Below are 21846 nucleotides of genomic sequence, written 5' to 3'. Positions count from 1 at the left end.
GAATGATAAAAAGTGTTTTCATTCCTTTTTTTGTGTGGTTTGTTGTTTTTTTTCTTTTGCATGTCGTGGCCAAGGCCCAATGGAAACTCACAGACTGCTACATATTTCATACTATTTTCCACAGAATCCAATCCCCCATTTAAAAACAACCCCCCCAAAAAGGTTTTTCTCCATTTCTGTGGCAGGGGATCTTCTTCTGCCAGGCTGACTTTGCCATCCAGTGGTTCATTTCAAAGACTTCCAGTTCTGACACTGCTCCCAGCACAGCTCAGGGTCAGCCTTTGAAATGTCAGACATGCAGGTGGCACTGCAGAAAGGAGGATGAAAATATTCACTGTATTTCCACCCCACATCCTGAATCCACCTCCCTTAGACACAGACAACCTGTGCCAGGGGATTAAGGACAGCTGTACTGAAGGCAAAGCATGGAGGTTTCCAAAGCTGTGGCTTCTGATCTGCCTTTCTCTTCCTCATGTTCTCATGAGCAGCATTCCATCTCATTCCCCTTGTTCTGAAAAGCTTCCTGTAACATGGATGTTGCAGGTATGGACCTCTCTGGAGAGTTGTGCAGTGATTTTTTTTTTTTTTTGGAGGGTTTGGATCCCGTAGTGATAAACGCCTTTTTGGATAATCATGGCTGCTTATCCAGATGTTATTTTGGAATTAGTGATAGGATCTCTTTTAGCCAAAGCATTGCTCAAGGAGCATTTTCCACCTAGATCTCTTATATCAGGAAATAGTGAGGGGTTTACTGTTTCTTTTCTCAATCTAGCCATTAGATCTGTGGCAGTGACATCCTTTCCTTCTCCTGGAAGGGAGGGAGGGTTTTTTCAGTGGAGGTGGAAGAGAGTTCTGTGCTTTGTCTCAGTGGTCAGCTGCGTCCTTCTCCCAGCCTGGGGGTTTTAAGTTCCAAACAGCTCCAGGCCTGAGTTCCTCTCTCTCTCATGGTTGCATTCAGTGTTGGAGCAGCAGGAAACAGGGGTGCATGTGTGCAGCCAGCAGAGAGAGGGTACCTCAGCTTCTGTATCATCCCAAACCCCCTTTTCAGATGAGCATGGATACATCACCTTCCACAGTGCCCAGAGAGCATCTTCTCTGTGTGTTATCAGAGCATCTTCTCTGTGTGTTATCAGAGGAGAGGGACATCAGACTGCTGGCTTAGTGGGAAGAGATGATCAGATGGAATGGACACATTAATTGGTTTTGCAGAGTGTTGGCATTGCAAGCAGCCCTTGATGTGTTCTCATAAAAGGTGTTTTTTCTTGTCTGCACAAGCAGAATAACTGGAGAAGCATCTTTGAACCCCAGAGGTCTCATGAAGAGAAATCCTGATTCCACTGAGGCTAATGGGAGTTCTGCCAGACTTCAGTGAGATTTGGGCTTTCTCTCCTTGTTTCAACAGCAGAACACAGACCTCACTGGGTCACTGTTGCTGTGCAAATGGTATAAAATTAATATGTATCTGGTGAGGTGGCTTCATGTAGTAACATTTTCCAGCTTTCCCTTTTGCTTCCTCCAGTGAAATCTTCCTCTGCAGTATCAGATCATTTGGATCTTCACCAATTAGGAAGAAATCTATCAAATAATGAATAATGAATACATATTTTATAATCTGATTGTGCTGAAAGTAGTTAACTGTGCATGACATGGGTACCTGGCCAGGAGATTTTGTTGTTTCAATATGTAGCATTTGTGAAGAACAAACTGATTCTTGGACATTCTAAAACACACCTTTTATTTTAATCACCATGGTTTCATTAAAACCTTCCAAACAGGGTTTGCAGGAACTGGATCTTGCAAGATATTACATTTGTGCCTTTAAAGTTAATAATATCTTTGAATTTTGGGAAACTGCTCCAGAATAGACAGCTATTCACATGACTAAACATTTTACATGGGATCAGACCCTAAAAAAAGTCAACACTTCTTCCCAATGGCCCACTTTTGTGCAGTGTATCTGCTCACCACATGCCTGCATTTATGTGGTGTCTTGCTATTTATAATCAAATGGCCTTGGTAGGGGGATGGTATGTTCAGAGCTGGCAGAAAACAAGGCTAATAATTGCAGTGGAGTATGGTAGCAGAAACAGTACAGTGTGTGAGACTTGTTGGTGTAATGACTCCACCCCTGCCTGTCCATTTATACAGATTTCTCCAGTCTAATATAGGTGACTTATGCTTTCCACTGCAAAAGTTATTTATTTTATAGTGTATCTTTCAGTGAGGTTTGCACTGTTTATGGTGTGTTGCAAAGGTGCAATGTTCTGCACAGCTTTTCCCACTGTGACTTTTCAAAAAGGACATGGAAAATGAAGTTAACAAAAGAATGGGGTGATTTTGCTGCAGCCTGATACATTTTAATGCTTCCCTGGCTCATTTTAAAGACAGCAATTAAGTTTATTAAATATATTGCCATGTCAGAGCCCACATCCTGTTTAGTGCAGTGGCTCAGCCTGCAGTGTTTAGGGGGGAGCAGCAGAAACCTGAGGACCTGTTTTGTTCCAGCTATAGACTCATAGAAACAGAATATCCTGAGATGGAAGGGACCCACAAGGATTATCAAAGTGTGCTCCCCATCAGGTCAAACTAGGTCCTGCAGAGCCAAATTCAGCCTCCAGGCTGGGATCAGAGGGAAAGAAAGCAGTGCTCAGAGGGTGAGGACAAAGTCCAGTAGTTAGGAAGGTAATACAGAAGTTAGAAGGGCTGCCATGAATTTATTTAGTCTGTCATGTATTAAACAAGTGAACTTAGATGAGATTTAAGTCTGTGTGCTGAAGGCACTCATGGCATCAAAGGCAATTTGAGACATCTAAATTAAAGGATGATGGATTAATTGCCTCCATACAGAGATTGTGAATACACAAACTGTAGAAGGGAGAAGGAGCTTGTGGCACCAGTTAAACCCCAGTGTCTGCAGGTAGGAGTGTGGTCCTGGCCTTTCCCCATTGCTTGTGAAGAGGGAGAGAAGATCCTTGGGATGTACCAATGTCCAGCCACACCTAAACTGAGGAACCACAAAGCTCTGGCAAGGACTGAGCCTCTGCAAATGGTGACCATGACTCCAAGTGTTGATGATGTGCCAGAGAGCACAAGCCAGATAATAATTTCCACCCATGGTTTACAAAGAGCTCAGTTCTCAGACAATTGTTTGAAGTGTGAAAAGGCTTTCCTGAAGGGAACTGCTGATGTTTACAACATTAAATCAAACTCTTATCGAGTTCATCCCTGCACTCTATTTATTTTGGAACATCACTGATACAGTGTGTGTGTGTATATTTATACACATGCATGGATGTGTGTGTGCATATAGAAGAGTTATGATCCCTCAGCATTATCCATTACAGCTAACTCCATGTTTCCTGTCATCATACTCAGGAGTATTTCCAAGCACTTTTTGGCCAGCACAGCATTTGAGTTGGCTGCCTTCAGAAGGAAGGTTCAGAAAATAATGGTAGATGAAAGGTTCTGCCTGCCTTGGTGGGCAGGGAGGATGAGAGAGACTTTTGCTTGCAGTGTGCTAGTGAAGAACTGCCCAAAAGGAAATTTGTTTGTTTTGTCTTTATTGGAGGTTCCTCTCAAAGCTTAGAAGTGGTATGGCCAGATAAATTGGTGTGATAAGTTTGAAGTCAGCTAGAGAGCTAAAATAAATTAGATACTATGAAATAATATTTGATCATTAGATTAGATTCCTCTCATGTGCAGGATTAGACTTGTTATGGTTATTCATGAGAAATACCCTTCTTAGCTTCAGTGGATGTGTTCAGGATGGGGAGCCATCATTCTTGGTCTCTTGGTATCCAATTCTGTGCATCGAGACAGTTATATATTGACAACTGGATGGAAAACCAGCTTCTACATAAAGTTCCATTGTTAGGATGCAGCTGCTTTCAGGTGATGCAAAAAAAGAATCCTGAGAGAAAATCCAGGTTCCACTTGGACTAATTAGTCCTTGCTTGGTTCTAGGTGATGCTCAGCAGGATTACAGAGGATACATTATTCTGATTTGTTTAATTTTATTTTTGTGTATGTGTGTGGTAGGTAGAAACAATGTCTTTTACTGGGCCAAGTAGTACAGTTGGTAAAAAAAAAAAAACTTCAGTGCTGACATAGTTAACTTCAAAGTTAACTGCAAAGCCAGAAACTATTGTTCAAAACTAGATAAACATCAGTCTGATTAGCTGAAATTGATTGCAGTTTCTCAGTGAAAATGGAGCTGATTTCTAGAGGCAAAGTGTATGTTCTGATAGAGAGGGAGGAAGAAAGAAAGAAAAAAAAAAGAAAGATACTAAGGTATTTTTGTCCTAAAAGGAAAAAGGAGATGGTTTATAGCCTGTGGACTGGAGAGTTGGGGAAATGCAGGAAGGAAATTATAAATGCACTAAAACCAGTATATCTTAATTTCTTTCTTTCTTTTATCAGCAAGGGAACTAAAGTTCATGATTAAATACATTTGGTATAGATGTGAGGATGCTCATGATACCCACCACAGAGTAGATCTGTGTATCCAAGGCATATCTCAGTTTTCATATCCACCAGTTGAGAGTACAAAAGATGTGACTTCTCCCTTCTCCCTCCACCTCTTCTGTGCCCTGAAACCCCCACATCTCCAGAACAGCACCAACAGCAAAGGGATGATAACATTGCTATTGTTTTCCTAGAAATAAAACTATACTCTAAACACTATAACACCAGGAGTATTTCATAAAAGTTACAAGATCCTCCAAGTGCAAAATACAGTCTGGAAGCACAGTGCTCCTGTTACAGCATCACAGGATTAGCAGGGAATTTCTTCAAAGGCAGCTTGGGGAACAATCCCACTCCCGACTTTGGCAGCTGAGGCTGCATTCTGAGCCACACCACTCAGCCTTCCAGCACGTGTTTGAACAGCTCCTGCTGCACTCAATTAGCCCCAGCAGTGCTGTTAGTTTGCTCTGATTAGAAACTATCATCTGCAAGGTGCTAATGTTGCTGAAGAGACCTAAGGTGTAGGACGGTTCCACTGCTGTAGCATCTGAGGGTTTACAGGATGTCCACCCCCTTGTGAAGTAAGCAAATACTATTCTGCCTATCTGGAAAACACCCAAATACCAAGACTTTTTTCCTGGAATTACAAGAATTGCATAGTGAACATAGAGTTAGGGGTGGTAGAAGACAGTCTGTGAATTCTTGGAACCAGCAGTTTCTTATTGAAACCACCAGCATTTCAGAAAATGATCCCTAAACTAAATAGTAAAAAAAAATATATAGCCTATACTGGGGCTACACACCCAATCAAAAGCTTCATATGACAAAAAATATTTTCAAATCCTTGTGGAAACTGGCAAGAGCAGTCTTCTGGAAGAGCTGGCAAGGGCATCATGCCCCAAGAACTTGTTCTATGTTTCCAAAATAAGATTTGACAGGTGGGAAATAGGATCTGTTCTTATAGAGTTTGTTAACCAACTTGTTTGTAAAGCAAAATGCGTCATTAGCTTTGCTGGGAAAATGTCCTTTGCAAGTGAATTTTCTGTCTTGGTCTCTTTGATCAGTTACTGAAGGGATGGTTTGGCTTGTAGTTTTTTCTGAGATCTGTAGTGTGACAGCCAGTGCTCCCAGCTGGTGTGTGTTGAGGGCACCTGCCCTCATCAAGGAGGTGTTCTTGGACAGAGCAGGGTGCTCGTGACATTTTGGAATGATTCTGACTAGTGGTTTGCACTCCCATCAGGAAACTCTGCTAGGGCTGTCTGGGAGTGTGGACTGCTTGGGATCCATCAGGGTGTGTGCTGAGCCTGGCACTATTCACTGTGCAGGACAGAGGATGGAACAGTGAACATGACACTTAACCCAGATAGTGCCTCACAAAGATTTTGGTCACCTGGCCCCAGTGGGAAATCCAGGAAATCCAACTTGCCTTGTTGTCAATGGGAAAGGTGATCAGAAGAACCATCTTCAAATAAAGATCTGAAGATCATCCAGTTCTCAGCCAAACATCTCCCTTTCTCTATCAACAGCACAGGGACCCAAGAGAGGAAGTCAGGAGCCATTTGGGAGCTGTGCTTTGCCCAGTTCTTCTGTCTGCTTGAGGCAGAGGCTACGTGGCAGTGGCAGTGAGACTTCCCTTCCCAGCTGGGAGAGTCACCCTGAAAGGGAGCCCTTCTCCTTCCTGCCCACAGTCATGCTGGCTCCAGCACTCTTGAATAAACCAATAGAGATGAGCTCAGTTACAACAGGATGGGATTGGTGGGTCTCCACTCTTAGGACATGAGGGTTTAGCCCTTTCTCCCAAGGGTAAGTCATTCCTCTCATCTCTCTGGTGAAGATCCTGGAGGTGGCTGTCAGCTGGAAGGCAGCAGCAATTTGGAGAAGGCTGTTCTCAGCATTTCTTAGATGTGCCAAGGACATGAAGGCAGAGAAGGCAGCATGTCCTCAGAAGAACAGGGCTACAGTTTGGAATGATCTGGGCAAAGCAAAAGGGCTGTCTCCAATGCACAGGACACGTAAATGGAAGCAGCAGGCTGGGGAATGTAAGCAGAGTCTTGTCTTTTAGAAGCACAAAGCAGTGCTGCCATTCTGCTGCCTTAGTTGGAAAACAGAGAAAGTTCGGGTGCTGCCCTTGAAGGAAGATGTGGACTAGCTGGAGAAAGTCCAGAGGAGCTCACTAGATCAGAGGATTAGAAAACATGAGTTATGAAGAAACAGTGAAAGAATCTGTTTAGTCTAGAGAAGAGAAGACTGAGAGAAGTCATGATAACAGTCTTCAAATATGTGAAAGGATGCTTCAAAGACAAAGGGAATAAATTATTTTCCATGTCTTCTAGGAGATAGTGAGGCACTGGAATAGGTTGCCTGAGGAGTCTCCATCTTTTCAGAGATCTTTTAGTTTGTCAAATATTTGTCAACATTATTTTGACAGAGCTGGAGTGGGATGAAGGACTAGATGACTGCTGAGTTTCCCAGACCTTCTGATTATCCTGTTGGAGCTTCCCAGACTGGGACACTCTGGTCCTGGTGGATTATTAAATTTATTATAATTTTTTTATTGCTAATGCACATTGTTTTTCTACACTGTGGCTAAAAAAATTGATTTCTGAAAATATCACATACAACATGCAAGGCAATCTTTGCCTCCTTGCATCACCTACATTAGTTCTAATTACCACATCATATAGCCCAACATCAGTTCATTGCAGCGCCTGCTCTTTCAACAGATGTCATGCCTTGAGGAGTTAAATGAATCAATAAAATCCCCTTGAAATAACAGAGTTTAGTGAAGATTTGAAGATATCTTTATCTATGAAGGAAACTATGCAAGATAAATCAATTCTTTTAGGTTAAGTGTTGTTCAGCTTAAGCTCTTTGTGCAGCCTGTGCTGCTTCAATGAGTGTCCATGTCTCTGCTTTACTGTAAATCTGCATTAATCACGATGAATGACTATGTACATTGCAGGGTGGCAGGAAAATCTCCAGTGCAAACAGAAATCAGGCAGGTTGGAGTGGCTCTGGAAGCTTCTGCATAGCTGAGGCTAAAAGTAGTCTCAGCCTGTTGATGTAAAGTCTTTGGATGTAAAGAAAAAAAAAAGGTAGAATGTTTTCATCTGGGGCTGTAATGGTGATAGAAAGCAGCCGTGCACCAACAAAATCAGCCCATTCCTCTTTGTAGCTGCCAGACCTACAAGCCTTATCTACACTGGCTTTTATTGCCCCAGATTTTCCAGCACAGCTGCCAGCAGAGGCAGCCGTGGGAAGTTTGAGCCTTTGTGTGAATGAAATCATTGTCACTGCAGGTGCAGCCACACCTGGCAGCAGCCTCTCTGCTGAGGGGAAAAAGTAAGAGTATTCAAGGAGACGAAAAGATCTCTAAAATGTGCCTGCTCTGTCCATTTCAGGATTGCTGGAGATACAGCACTCAACAAAAACATCCATGAGTCGGTCAGCGCCCAGATCCGGAAGAACTTTGCAAAAAGCAAATGGAGAGTAAGTGACGTGTCCTGAGGGGTGACACTGACACACAGCTCTGCCACCCCCATGGCAGCGTAGTGCTTTTGTGGCCCAAAATTGTGGTCAGAAGGGTTGGTCCAGGCTTAGGTTACCCTGCAGGGCCTTTTATACAGGATGGTGTTTGCCAAATATCAAATATAATGAGTGTGAGAAATGGGAATGGGGCTGTTCATAGCTAAAGCACCTGTGGTTTTTGGTGGAGTGGGGTCAGCACCATGCAGGGACATGAAGAAATGTGTGTTGGGGCAGGGATGGATTTGTCAATGTCCAGGTTTGAAAGACTGGTATCTACTAAGAAAGGCCAGAGCCTCTCTTTGAAATGGAGAATGTAAACCCCTTCTCTCCAAATTATTATACTTTTGAAATTAAGGGACTCTCAGACAAGGATATGGGAAATAGGAATAACAGTTCTTTACTAGAAAAATTAAAATAGAAAATACAGTATTACAAAAAGCAAAGCCCTCCAAAAAAAGCACTGACAGAGTCAGTGACCTGACACCCCAACAGTCAGCGTGTTGGCAACAGTTTCATTAAATGGTGGCTGCAGCCCTACTGCAGTGGCAGACGTGGTTTAGCTGAAGAAGTGGTCCTGTAGAAAGGTGCAGTGATGATGTGGAAAGGTCTGGCTTTCCTCTGGAATCCAGTGGAAAAGGCTGCTTTGGTGTTCCAAATCTCAGTTTTCATCTAGGTAGAAAATGCTTGGTTCCTCCCCCTGGCTGGAGCATCTCCCAATGGGATGATGTAATTTTATCAGTCATGAACTGGGACTCAATGGCCCATTAACAGGAGATATCTCCTGGAGGGAGGATGGGTTGGGAAAATATAAAGAATACTGTCCCACCTGGTTTCTAACAGATGGTGATAGAATACATATTTTTGGTCACATCCTGTATTGCAACCTAAGACAGTCAAATGTTATTTTTTGTAGACTACTGCATCCCAGCTGAGCTTTAGGAGAACAAAGATTTGATAATGCACTTCCTAGTTTAGAATCCAAGAAAAATTTGAAAGATAGCAACTTTATTCCCTTCTGACCCTGAGCAGCAGGGAGAGGAGCACAAATAACCCTTCCCTCTCCAACTTTTGCTATTCCCGATTCCTTTCTTGCCATTTTCCTGCAGCAAGCGTTCAACGCCACGGCAGTGGTGCGGCACATGAGGCGGCTACACCTCGGCAGCAGCCTGGACAGTGGCAGTGCCAGCGTGCCCAGCAGCCTCAGCCTGGCCACGCCACTCCCCGACACCGCCACGCGCAAAGACTGTGAGTAGCCAAAATCCAGGATTGCTCCTACCGCGACAAACCCGCGGCATCCCCGCCTCCCCCGGCCCCAGGCTGCAGTCCTCGCTGCCCCTAGGTTTGGCTTTGTGCAAGCAGGTGTTTAAAATAAGGATTCGGAACGGGCTGTTGTTTTTGGGCATGTGGAAAATGTGTTTCGATTGGAAAAGACTATGCGCTTAAAAAAAAAAAAAAATTAAAAAAAAAATTAGAAAAAAATAAAGAGGTTTTCGTTGTTGAGTTTTGCAAGAAAATCACAGTTTCTTGTGGAGAAAAAGGGCTTTTGCTTGGAAAAAAGACCCAGACCCCCACAACAACAAAGTTTTGTATTTGGTTGAAATTTGAAAAAGTTTAGCCGAACTTATGTTTGATTTTACAGTATTATGATAGGTATACATACAGTATATTATTTTATAAAATTTTTATACATTTTTATAAAATTTTTATTTTTATAAAATCATATACATACAGTATATGATTTTATAGTATTATTATTTTCTATAAAAATTACCATACTTTCCATTTCTGTGGAGAAGACTGATCCTGCCAGTCAGACCCATCTTCTTTCTTCCTGGGCCAAGCTAAGCTCCTGCACAAAGAGGTTCATTTGTCTGAGCAGGATTCAGACTCTGTGCACCACCATGGGACTTGGCCCTCTGCCATGTTTGTTTTGTGCTATAATTGATCTTTGCAAGCTGCCCACTGGACTCAGATGTTTGGGATATATATTTTTTCTGAACGCCAGGAAAGAGGATATGGCAGCAAAGGGATTATTTAGAAGACAGAAATGCATCCTTTGCAATGAAGCCTTTTTTATTCTCTGGCTTCCGAGCATTTATTTTATTCTGTCGTGTCCATCTGTAGATATTTTGTATCATGAAATGGAGGGATGTGGGCTTTACAGTTGGGGGAGTTGCTTCAAAGTGCAACACTAAAAATAAATGCTTTGCTCTGCACTGAAGTAGTCATTTCTAGACTGTACCTTGCACTATCCTGGAGCTGAAAACACCCATTAACTCAGGATGGGTTTTGGATAATGCTGCTCTCTGCTTCTGCCACCCCTGCTTGCCACCCTCTGTTCCTTGACAAGGACATGCCACCATCCACAGTCCTGTGTGGAAGTTGTTTCCTTTTGCTGCCAAAATGGGCACATTTTCCCCCTCAGCTGGGGTGGGTTCTGCCTTGTGGGTGCTCTGTGAGATGTTTTTTCAGCCTGTGCTATGTCTGAGCCAGGGGTGAGCCCCTTCCCTCTGCATACTGGTGGGAATTCAGTTTGTGATGCCCAGTGCCAAATCCTACAGCTGCTGCCAATAAAATCATCACTGTGCTGCTGGCACACACTTGGCACCTGCAAAGGAGTGATGCTGACCATCCTCAGAACACTTCCAACCACACACTGGCCAAGCAGCAATGTAGAAAATCCCCTGTGTGGGAGAAATGTCCCTTGATTTTGGTTCCTGTTGCAGTATGGCAAGGCTGGACCCCAGTCAGGTCTAGAGCATCTGATGAATGCTGCTAAACTGGTGGGTCATTAATGCAGTTAAACTGGTGGGTGATTAATCTCCATCCATCCATTTGATTAATCTCAAATGGTGTTAATTAATGGCAATTAGTGGTCTGAAAAGTATTAAAATGTGTGTGAACAGGAACGGTGGGAAGAGAAAGAAATCTGTTTAACCACTACAGAACCAGCAGGTCCCTGTGGAGAATCCAACCATATTTTGCAGTGATGAAGTCGACCAGAACATGAAGGATTAAACCAGATGTGTTAAGATAGGATGAGTTTTTACATGTCCGAAATACGAGACAGAAAAACATTGGAAGATTTCCAAGCATCCTAGATCAAGTCCAGCTTGGCAGACAATGCATAAGAGCTTTCCTTCCACAAAGAAATCACTTAAAGAGTTAGGAGATACTGGAGCCCCAGAGAACCAATAAGGAGAGCCACAAGTAAATACAAGGAGTTAAGAGAGAGCTGACATATCAAATACTTTCCACCCAATAACTCCTGATAGGAAAAAGGAAATCTCTGAGGTCTCTGTCCTACCTCTTTATTTCTTGTCTGTTTTCTCTGGGTACAGATTCCTTGCACGAGAAAGATCCCATGCAGAAAGTTACATGATCCAGCTGTGCCACCATTGCACAACAGAATGCTGCCTGATGCTATTAATAGACACTTTATGAACTCTCCAAGTAGTTTCAAATGCAGCAATTTCACATCAGTGAAGACAATTAAGTGCAAGCCTTTTCCTGAGAGTAAGTTATGTCAGGCTTCATCTAAAACCTCTGTAATAGGGCAGAGATCAGGCATTAGGCTGGATTATGCTACCTGTGAGGAAACAGGAAGGGATTCCTAAGGAATCAGTCAGGATTTCTCAAGTGTATTGGCCTGATTCTCAGTCTGTACTGGTTTATCTAATTTAGTCATGATTGGACTGCCTAGATTACTTATAGATCCTAGAGCTCTGTGTTTTTAAGGTACTAGATAAATTGCAGCCAAGTTGTCAAATGTCAATGGGAAATGGAATGTGGCCAAGTATAGGTGCAGCATAGTTATCCTTGAAATTGAAATGCCTCCTTGGAGCATGGAAAAGTAGTTAAAAGTCCTAACAAGAATCAAAAAGGTCCTGAAGAGTCAAAAGGCCATGCCAAACTTCAGTCTGAGAGTATATTAAGATAGGCTCCATCCATCCTTTATTCATCAGTCTGGAAAAATGAACTATATTTCTAATCACTCTGAGCCTGCATCTTATCAGAGCAAGGTGACCATGCCAGGTTCCCACCCAACAGCTTTTGTTGCACCAGAATGCTGGTACTCAAGAGATACTCAACCTCACGTCAACCTACATCTCAGCTGGAAGTTCTGGAGACATCCCAACAAATCCTGGAGCAATGTGAGCTGTCACTAGAGTGATGTCCAAGTCACACACATTTACATTCCCTCCAGATTTATTGGAACTCAACAGCGAATTTCACCCACTGTACTTCTTTATCAGCAGCTTCCCAGGATGCCTGGGGAGCAGTGTTTAGCCCAGGTGCACAGTCTATTTGTTTAGCTAGATGGCCATGGTGAGGCATTTAATCATCTTTAACATGCCCAAGAGGAAATAATTCTCAGCAAGTGCAGTGCTGGAGGGATTTTTGCATCCCACAACTCTTTGCCTTCAGCCCTGGAACCGTGGCATCAGTGTGGCTGAATCCATAGCAAAACTGGGCCTTGGGTCCCTGTGAGATGTGTGTGCCCTGCAGGTGGATGCAGGTGCATGGCCATGGGCAGAGGATGCCCTGTGGATGTTCCCAGCCAACCCACCCTGCAGGAAGAGCAGCAGCCCCTCTCCAGCCGCAATCCTCTCCGTACCGCGCTACGAAACAAACCCAGCTTTGCCCAAGCCCCCGCCTCCAAAAAAATAACATTTCTAACTGTGTTTCTGGCTTCCCTTTTAGGTATGTCTCCATCCACTCTCTGTAGTTTTGTTTCATCTGCTCCTTCAGGCGTTTCTGCGGTAGGAGGGGACCGGAGACCCAGAGCCACCACAGTGACCACAGTGCACACAGGGAGCAAGTGAGCGCCGGGGCGGCGAGGAGCAGGGGCTGCCAGGGGCCCGGGCCCTCTGCCCTGCTCGGCCAAGGACTAGAAGAAAGAAGATTTTTTTATGGCCATATTTTATACTGCGATTCTGAAATGTTTCATTTATCACAAACTGCAATGACTCCAGGAGGAACGGAATCTAACAGTCTCTGGTGCTGTACATATATATACATATATATATACATATATACATAAATATATATATGTATGTCAGTCTAGCAATGTTCTAACTAATGAACACTCATTCTTTCCCCCAGTGATTTACTCTTTTTCTCAGTGTAGGTAACAGTATATGTTGTATTTTTTTCCATTAACTACAAACATCTCAACTGGATTATTTAAATAGAAATACTTTTCTGAGCTTTTTTTTCTTTTTAAAATTACTTCAAGTAATATCCCTCTTCCAGTTTGCTGGGGGATAGGCTATTTCTGTAGGTAGGAATCGGCATTAACTTTGCAACATGGGAGGATTTCAATGGCATGCCATTTCTTGCTCCTCAAATTGGACTGCAAATCTGGCTTTAGCAGAGCTATTACTGCTCAAAATAAGAAACTTCTGCTTTCCCCCCCCCCCATCCTCCTCCTTGAAGGCCATGGGGAGAATTAAATTGCCACCAGCTGGGACTCAGCTCATCCTTGGCCTCATTCCTGGTGTGCTGGGGATCAGCACCCTTGTTTCAGAGGAGAGGCAGGTAGATGGAGTCAGGCTGTGAAAGGGAAATGACAGAGCACAGTTTCATCCTGAAGCTCCCATCTCCTTCTAGCTGCTATGTGTTGTAAGCAGAGGGAAAGAAAAGGAAGATACACAGGTGACAATCATCCTCCTCCACCACTGATTTGCTGTGCAGCCCTCATGGGGTGCATCCAGCCCAAGGGTTTCATGAGAGAGATTCTGAGCACCCACAGCTCCTTGGGGCTTTGCCTGGCATTGCTGATGCTCAGCACCTCTCAGAGTAGCCAAAAGTGGGGAGAGGAGAGGTGCTTGAAGCCCTCTGTAAAGCACTGTGAGATTCTTGGGTGCCAGTGCAGGGTCTGGTGTAGTGTAGCTCCATCATGATCAGGTGAGGGTTGACAAGGAGTCTGAGCTGGGAAAGCAGGACCCCACTGAAAGGCACAGCTGGTGGCAGTGGTGGCACTGGCTCTCTCTCCTCCCCAGATGCTCATATACCAAAGCAAGCCCAATTTACCCTTTTTTAAATTACTGAATGCATGCACTTCCCGGGCTCTTTGTGCTGGTGCCTATGCAGGAACAGCCACCACAACTGCTGTGCTGCTGTGCATTAAAGCATCATGAAACAGAGAAGAGAGCAAATTTGCCCAATTTGCTAAAGGGCTCCCTCCAGGTTACCTCAATGAAATTCCCATCTGATTTTGCTTTGATGAGGTGGGAGGGGAGGCAGGTGGCACAGGCTCTTCCCTGGGCACTCTGAGCCTCTCACATCCCAGATAGATCCATCCCTGCCAGAGGCACAATTCCCTGCAGCCTGCTCTGCTGCCACACTTGCCTCACTTATCCTGCACAAGAAATTCTGAAAGCCAGTCACAGACAGAACTGAATGTCTCAGGCAATAGTGCCTGTGCTGGGAGAGGCCATAAGAGAGGTATTTTTCATTGGGACTTCTATATCCTGCTCCAGCTTTAATTGGTTGGCTTCACATGGCAGAACTAGGATTTCATCCATCACACTAAAAAAACCCTTGGGAAAAAAAATAAAAGCTGGGAAAGCAGGTGCCAGTGAGCACTGGCTCTGTTTGAAATAGCCATTCCTTCAGTGGCACTTGAATCTGCTGCACCACATGTCTGGTTTCCTCTGTGCTAAGTTGCTCCCTGTTTCCAGAGGGCTGTGGCACATCTGGCTGAGCCCTGGGTGCTCTGTGTGCACTTCACCGTGCTGCAGCTGGCATGGATACTCACACAGGAAAAGCTTCAACTTCAATTCCTCATTTTAGGAAAGATGGCAGATACTGAACTGTTGGGGGCTTACAGCAAAACTCCATATAATTTGCACAGTGAAGATTTCTGACCAAGATTAGGGCAGACTGAGGGGAAGGGGATCCCCTTGCTGCAAGTCACACTCCTGTCCCCATACCCTGGCCATTGCCACCATACACTTTCTGCGAGCATTTACATCTGAGCTCTTTATGTCTTGCTGCAAAAGCATCAAAACACAAGTAGAACACTACTAAAGCCCCAAGAGAGACTCCAGCCCTGAGAAATTAATGGTATTTTGAACCCCGTGATTTCATAAGCACAGTTGACTCTATTCTGCTCCAGTTGCAGGCTGTAAATGGACAATATCCCAGTCTGGCATCAGTGGAGTTCCCCATGTTTACACACATGCAACCAAAAGCAGGATTTAGTTAGGGAATGATTTTGTCTCTGTAGAGCAGTTTTAAAGGTTGGGCTCACGTGTTCCCTCTGCGCCTTCTCTTCTGAAACCTGAGGTCTGGTTTAAACTGAACCTCAGCAGTTGCTGTGGCCACTGATCAAAATACAGCATCCAAATCAATCTTGCAGAAAAAAGAAAAGTGAATGGATTTCCATCTCCAAAACAAAGAGCAGTGACAGGAGCAAAGGCAGACATGCTGTCCTGCAGATGGGGGCTCCCATGCTGGCTGCCCCTCCTTGCCAGGTGCTTTCTGTGGGCTTTTTTTTTGTTGTTGTTGGGAGGGGTATTCTTTCTTTCTATTGTTGGAATTAGTGTGATTTGGTTTTGTTTCTGCAAGTAATATTCTGCCTTGGTTGTGTAATTTATTATCATTCTCTTTGGCTTGCTATCAACTGCTGGGGTCATAAGATAAGAAATAGAAGCACTTAAGAGCAAAATTGTTTCTTTCTGCTACTTTTTTGTGGTGGGGAGCTCCTCTTTGGTATCAGTGAAACACAGCTGGAGACCTGACAGAGGTTCACCAAATGCTTAGAGATCTCTCCTGAAGCATCACTTGGTTAAAACCTCTCAGTTTGAATCTGGGTAAATCTGTCGACAGGGGTGACTTGGCAGCACCCAGGGCAGACCTCGGGGGATTTGGCCCTTGGCAGCAGAGCCTGTTAGGGCAAACACTCCAGCCTTGCTTGCCAGGGATGCTCCAGTGCTTCTGCATGTCCTTCCCCTGCCCCAGCCTGCTTCTGCTCAGCCACTCACAGGAGAATGCAAGTGTAGAATAAATAATGTGGATATGGGGGAATGGCCAAATAGCTCCACAGTAGAAGCTTCAAAGCGAATTCCCAGCTGGCCTTGCCATGAAGGACTAGGTAGAAAAATCACTCTGGGCTCTTTTCCAATGAACTGTCCTACTAAACAATCTATGATTTGCTGCTTGCATGAGGACTTCAGCCTGGACTCTGTTTGTTACCCTTTTCTGCTTTACTTTACTGGTACCGATGTGTTTTTCCTTTGTAACTTGTTTTCCTCAGCTCCTTCCCCTTCTTTTTCTTTGCTTGCAGCTTTGATTGTTGATTTTTACCTCCAGAGTCACAGAGGCCATCTCTGATGCCAACAGCAGTGCTCTTGCTGGGAAAACAAAACAAACAAAAAATCCAGAAAAGCTCCAGCTGGCCCCTTAGCCTCAGAAGAAGTTGTGAGGACAGGCTGCCCATGAACTCTGCGAGCTGAAAGTCAGTATTGCAGTGGCAAGGGCTTCTGCTGATGATTTTGCATGTGACTTCATTCCCAGTGCACCCTAACTCTCTGCTGGATCACCCTTTCTGCAGCACAAAATGGATATTGGCCCTGCAGCCTGGCCAGTGGGGAAGTAGGAGTGGGGGGAAACCTGGCAGTGTTGCTTTCCTGAGACTGTCACTCTGCTGCTGCTGCTGTCTCTTTTGTCCTGGTTGCTGTTGTACAGGTGGCATTAGAGTAGTGGGTACAAAAAAAAAAAAAAAAAAAAAAAAAAAAAAGGTAGGATTTTACCTATGCTTTGTATATCTGTTATGGTTGTGGTGCTGAAATAAAACCAAGAAATTTGGTTCATTCCTGACATGTATCAAACCATAAAAAGGGGTGTGATCCCACTGGTAGACATGTCCATGTAGTTCTGCTGTAGGCATTGATTAGAGGTTTCTGCTGTGCTTGTGTCCTGCATTCCTCCATGACTATTGACAGTAATTTTTTTATTACCAGTTCTTTTGGGTCCCTGGCTGCTTCTGATGAAATTCAGGTTTTGTCCTGAGGTTTTTTTCTGTGCCAGGGCCAGCATAACCCCTAATCTCAGGTTTTTCTCCCCAAGCCCTCTGCAAACCAGAACACGGGCCTCCAGGGTGCCCACGAAATGTGGCTGCAGCTGGCCCCAAGGCTGTCCCTTCCTATTTTTAGGGAAGCAAACTGCCAGAGAAAGCCAGATAGCTTTCAGCCATTGGCAAACAAAGAGGATATTGCCCTTTGATGTGAACTTGGCATTAACAAGATCAGCTCTAGGGAAACCTGTGCTATTACTTCCTCCTGTGATAACAGCTCCAGCTCTGAGCAGCACTGAAAGAGCACCAGATAAAAACACCAGACTGACTTTGCCAGCATGATCATGCATGCTGTAGCTTGTTCCTTTTGCTCTTTCCAAAGAACCAGGGGATTCATCTACTGGCAAAATAACAGTTTCTAGGCTGAGCCCCAGGGTACAGAAGTGGCTTCCATTCAGTATATGGAAATTTTCATTTGATGCAATTATTCCTGTTCTTGCTCCCATACATATTTACCTGTCTGAATTGTGTCCTGAATGCATCCCAAAAATTACTAAAGGGAAGGAGTTTTGCCTTCCTTATTGTGTTTATTTGCACCAGAAACTCGAACACTCATTCAAGCAAAAAGCAGAAACACACACGGAGATTATGGTATCCAAGGAAAACAGCATCAAAACCAAGAGTGGAGGAGTGGTTGGCAAATCACTGTCAGCAATGGCTGAGTGAGGGAACAGCAGCCTGCTCACAAACGCTGCATGAACTCTTGTTTCCCCTGGTGAACCAGCCATCCCATATTTCACACCCTGCTGCAAGTTTTACCCAATCCCTTTTGTTTTTCCTCTCATCCCCACAGCCAGGTCCTGCCTTCCCACCCTGTCTGTGGGTGCTCTGATCTCTGTGACACGTGTGTGTTTGTGTGTGCACATGTGTTGTGGATATTGGGATCACAGATCCCTCCTGTGGGTGATTAGGAGCTGGCCCAGGTTTTTGGTCTGGCTGCGTGGTTGGGTCAAGCTGTGTGATTAGTGTTTGTAGCAGAGCATAGAGGCTCTTTAGCCTGGACTCTGGATTTCAAGACCCCCTTCCCCACCACATATAGTGCCACTTATCTATCCAGGTAACATTTTTTTCCCCTCCTCTTCATAAATGCTAAGGTCAGTGGAATGGTTCTTACAGTTTTTCTATACTCCAGAGTGGAACCAGGGCATGTGCGCTCGCAAGCATTGTGAAAAAACAGTGCTGAGCTGGTGATGGCATCAGCTGTCCAATAAATGCATGATACTGCACTGCATGTATTCAACTGCTGTTCACTGTTTCTGTATTTCCCAAGCCTTTTCTTTATGCACATTCAACCCAACCTTCTCTCTGAGGGAATTACTTCTGTGTATTGCTTTTAAATGACTCAATGTATCTGTAACTCGAAATCCATTGTTATGTTTCAGTAAATGCAAAAGCTGATGTTTTGTAAACAAGATACTGCAAAGCCTGGTAATGTATTTTGTCTTTCTGTTGAGTGCTCTGCAGCATGTACAGGAAGAGTCACCATCCAGAGCAGCTTAAAATTAGGCAGCAGTCACATACACAAGTGTAGAAGCAGGGAGCTGGGGAGGTGAGAATCCCTTTCTTTATACAACACTTGCAAATTTGATCTGCATCAAAAATTTCTTCCCTGGGTCACTAATGCTTAGAGCTACCAAGAAACATGTTGGTATGTCTCTTTGTTTTTTTCTTTTTGGTTTGTTTTCCCTAGTGAAAATTCAGATTGGTTCACTCAATTCTTAGTATTTTTCTCTTCCTACAAGAGAGTTCTTTCTCATCTGTTGCAGAATGAAATGTATATTGGGGACTAACATTCTTTGCCTGCACAAAATAGGGCAGAGAGCTGAGCTAAACTATCCCATCCTTTCCAAAGCATCACCACCTAAATACTGCCATTTAATCCCTGAACCTCCAAGTAATACCATTTATCCATGGAAGAGTTTGGTGTGGTACTTTTCCTTCTTTCACATGAAAACCATGCCCTTGCCTCTCTCCCCTTAGTCATTGACCCATTTTCATCTGTGCTGGTCTTTCCAAGGCAGGGTACAGGATGGTTCTTGAATTAGCTCCAGCCCAAACCTCTTTGGGCATCAGCAGGGTTTTGGTCCCTGAGTGGCTGTTGTGTGGAAGATGCTCGAGCTCCCAACACTCAAAGCAGAGTCATCTGAAAGGACTGGGAAACTGCTCTGAGTTCCTGGCAAGGGCATGCCAAGCATCAGGCCAGGGGAGCAAGCACCCTGCTGGTGTATAGTCCTTGGAAATTATTCTCCATGGTGGCTGAAAACACCAAGAAATCTTGATCCTCCCCTTGAAGGCTGGTGCTCAGGCAGGGCTGTGCCATTGCCAAATCACTGTATGGCAGCACAACAAATCATCAATTACAGCTGTAAACCAGCCTGAGTTCAGATTGCTGAGGCAGCACCAGGCTCTGTGAGGAGGTGGATGTGGTGGCTCCTGGTGGGTGGGAGCTCCCAGGAGGTTGGTCAGAGCAGCTCTGAGCTTTTCCATCTCTTATCTTGCATCCTCTGAGCACAGCATGGCATCACACAGGCTGAGTCTTATTAGATCAAGCATAACCCCCAAAGTGAAGTGTGGAAGGTTGCAACTCAGTTGGTGCAACTCATGTTTTGGTCAACACAACATCAGTGATCTGCTGTACATTGACCTCTAGTTCAGAAACAGTATTTTGGCCTGTTTGGGCCTTTTTTAGATAGATATTTTATTTGAGCCAGAAAACATTGTGGGGAAAAATAAATAAATAAATAAATAATAAATAAAAGCCTAGTCTGCCCAGAATAGTGACTCCCCAAATATCCCAAACTGCAAAACATCCCTCAGTTGATTTCTAATGGAAATGCAAGCATGTTTTCTACAAAGGCTTAACTCTTAATCAAGGAATGTCAGTGTGCCTAATATTGCAGGTCTTGTGATTGATAACAAGTTCGTAACAGCATCCATGTCCAAAAAGAAGGGAAAATGTGTATTTACTCCATGCATGTATTAAGGCATTGCAAAAGTTTTATCTGCGTAATGAGTTTGCAGTTCTGCAAATTGTTAATGGGGCTACATTGCAAGTGGTTCTCTGCCTTGACAATCATGTATACATATCGAAATTTCTATCATAATGACAATTTAAAGGGATTACTAATTGTTTTCCTCCAATAAATCCAATTAAACTAGCCTGATGTGAAGTCTGATGATTTTGAGTGCATGAGTCTCCACCCACATGCAAGAAAGGGAGTGAATAATTTCTGTGGCTGCTCCACTGCCCTGATGTGTTTTATGCAATGATGTTCCTTTATGTTCCAAAGGAGAATGATAAGGCTTTCTCCCCAGTTCACTCCATAGGGAAAAGAATAAAAAGGATGATTTATCCTTTGGATTTTTCCTAAGGCTGTGGATGGAAATGGTGTTGAATGCCAACATATGGAGACATGGCTGTCTCCTGGGCACTGAGAATATCTGTGTAGGGCTGGGGAAAGGATATGCACTTGTTGGAGACTGCTGCACCTTTGAGTTGGTCCTGGTGACTTACACACCCTGTGGTGGGAATTATCAAAGGAGACAGGATTTTCATCAGTGAGAATTCCTGAGTCCCTCTGCAGTCAGATGTGCTCTCCAAAGACTGTTGAGTGTCCTCCATTATTGGCTTAATTTTCTTCCAGACAATGTTCCTGAGGTGTGTTAGTACTTGCTTTTCATTTTTCCCTCCTATTTTTCTCCACTGTTGTTTCTTATTTTCTGGTTTTCACTCACTGGCACACAAGAATTCCTCCCCTGTTAAAATAGGTGGCAAAGCCAACATGCCCAGCACAGTCTGTGCTTGAGGCCAAAGCTAGGTGGTTTTAGACACTGGTTCAGTAACAGAGCTGAAACAAACAGCAGTGATGGTGGTCAATGCACAGCAATATAAAGAGAGAGGCAAATTACTTATAAAGCTTTTACTATGTGAATGAAGAAACAACCCACAGAAACATGTTAAGTTTGGAAGCAGGGGTAAGGAACTGTGTTCTCAGAATTAGGTTTTCATGGTGGTTGTACCAGGACAGGTGAGATAACCACCAATTTGTGCTCTAGAGAAAGCACATCCATGGCAAGGTGCATCTTTGGAAAAGGACATTCATGCACAAAAATGCTGTCTGGAAGTTTGTTGGAAGTGGGGTGTGACACTGAGGCACAAACACGTGATTGCAGTGTCTGGAGGAGAAGCAGATCCTGTAGAAAGATTGCGCAGCCTTCCCATCTGACATAAGCCTGAACTCTGACTTTCCTTTCATACTAAGGTCCTCACTCCCACCTGTGTGCAAGTTAGCTGGATTTAGCTCAAATTTGGCACTTAGACTGGATAAAGGTCTATCCCACATTTCACCATGGAATTAAAATCTCAGCCAGAAAAACTTTCTCATGTTTTGGTTTTAAAGTCATGGATCCTTCTATAGGTTCAGTGGTCACAGAGTGCACCAGGCTCCTCTAAGCTCCCAGGGAGACTGGGCAGAAGATCATCCCAGGACCACTGAAATCCTCATGCATGACATCCTGATGTTGTCAATATTCACTTAATCTTTGCACATTTTCTTTGCTGCTATGTGCACAGCCACAAATTCTTGGCTGTTTGCCACAAGGGAGATAAAATATCACTACAGAGAAACCAGAGGAACAAGACCAAGATGCAACTGTAGAAAATATTTTGCTTACAACCTTGCCAAAATCCACAGCCATGTTTGCACTGGAGGGAAGGGAACTGTCCTTTCTTTGGAGGCTTTCAGAGTGTTGGTATGGCTTATGCCATACAT

The 21846-nt window shown here is 44.0% G+C and overlaps 1 protein-coding gene across 3 annotated transcripts in view; it reads left to right on the top strand.

The window, feature by feature from the left end:
* Positions 1-20230, top strand: part of CAMK1D (calcium/calmodulin dependent protein kinase ID) — a 205392-nt gene extending 185162 nt beyond the window's left edge. The window contains exons 9-11 of one of the 3 annotated variants that reach the window (XM_079304370.1): positions 7866-7953; positions 9099-9237; positions 16286-20230. In XM_079304370.1, the coding sequence (XP_079160496.1) occupies positions 7866-7953; positions 9099-9237; positions 16286-16332 (274 nt within the window). In that variant the 3' untranslated portion in view covers positions 16333-20230. Of the gene's footprint in view, positions 1-7865; positions 7954-9098; positions 9238-12696; positions 13690-16285 lie in introns of those variants that run through there. The other 2 variants (XM_079304371.1, XM_079304369.1) reach the window with 2 other exon arrangements.
* Positions 20231-21846: the final 1616 nt, after the last annotated feature.

Source organism: Erithacus rubecula (assembly GCF_903797595.1).
Source record: "Erithacus rubecula genome assembly, chromosome: 4".
In the NCBI taxonomy this organism is placed as follows: Eukaryota; Metazoa; Chordata; class Aves; order Passeriformes; family Muscicapidae; genus Erithacus; species Erithacus rubecula.
The sequence above is the reverse complement of the archived record's forward strand: the minus strand, read 5'-3'. Positions and strand labels throughout refer to the sequence as shown.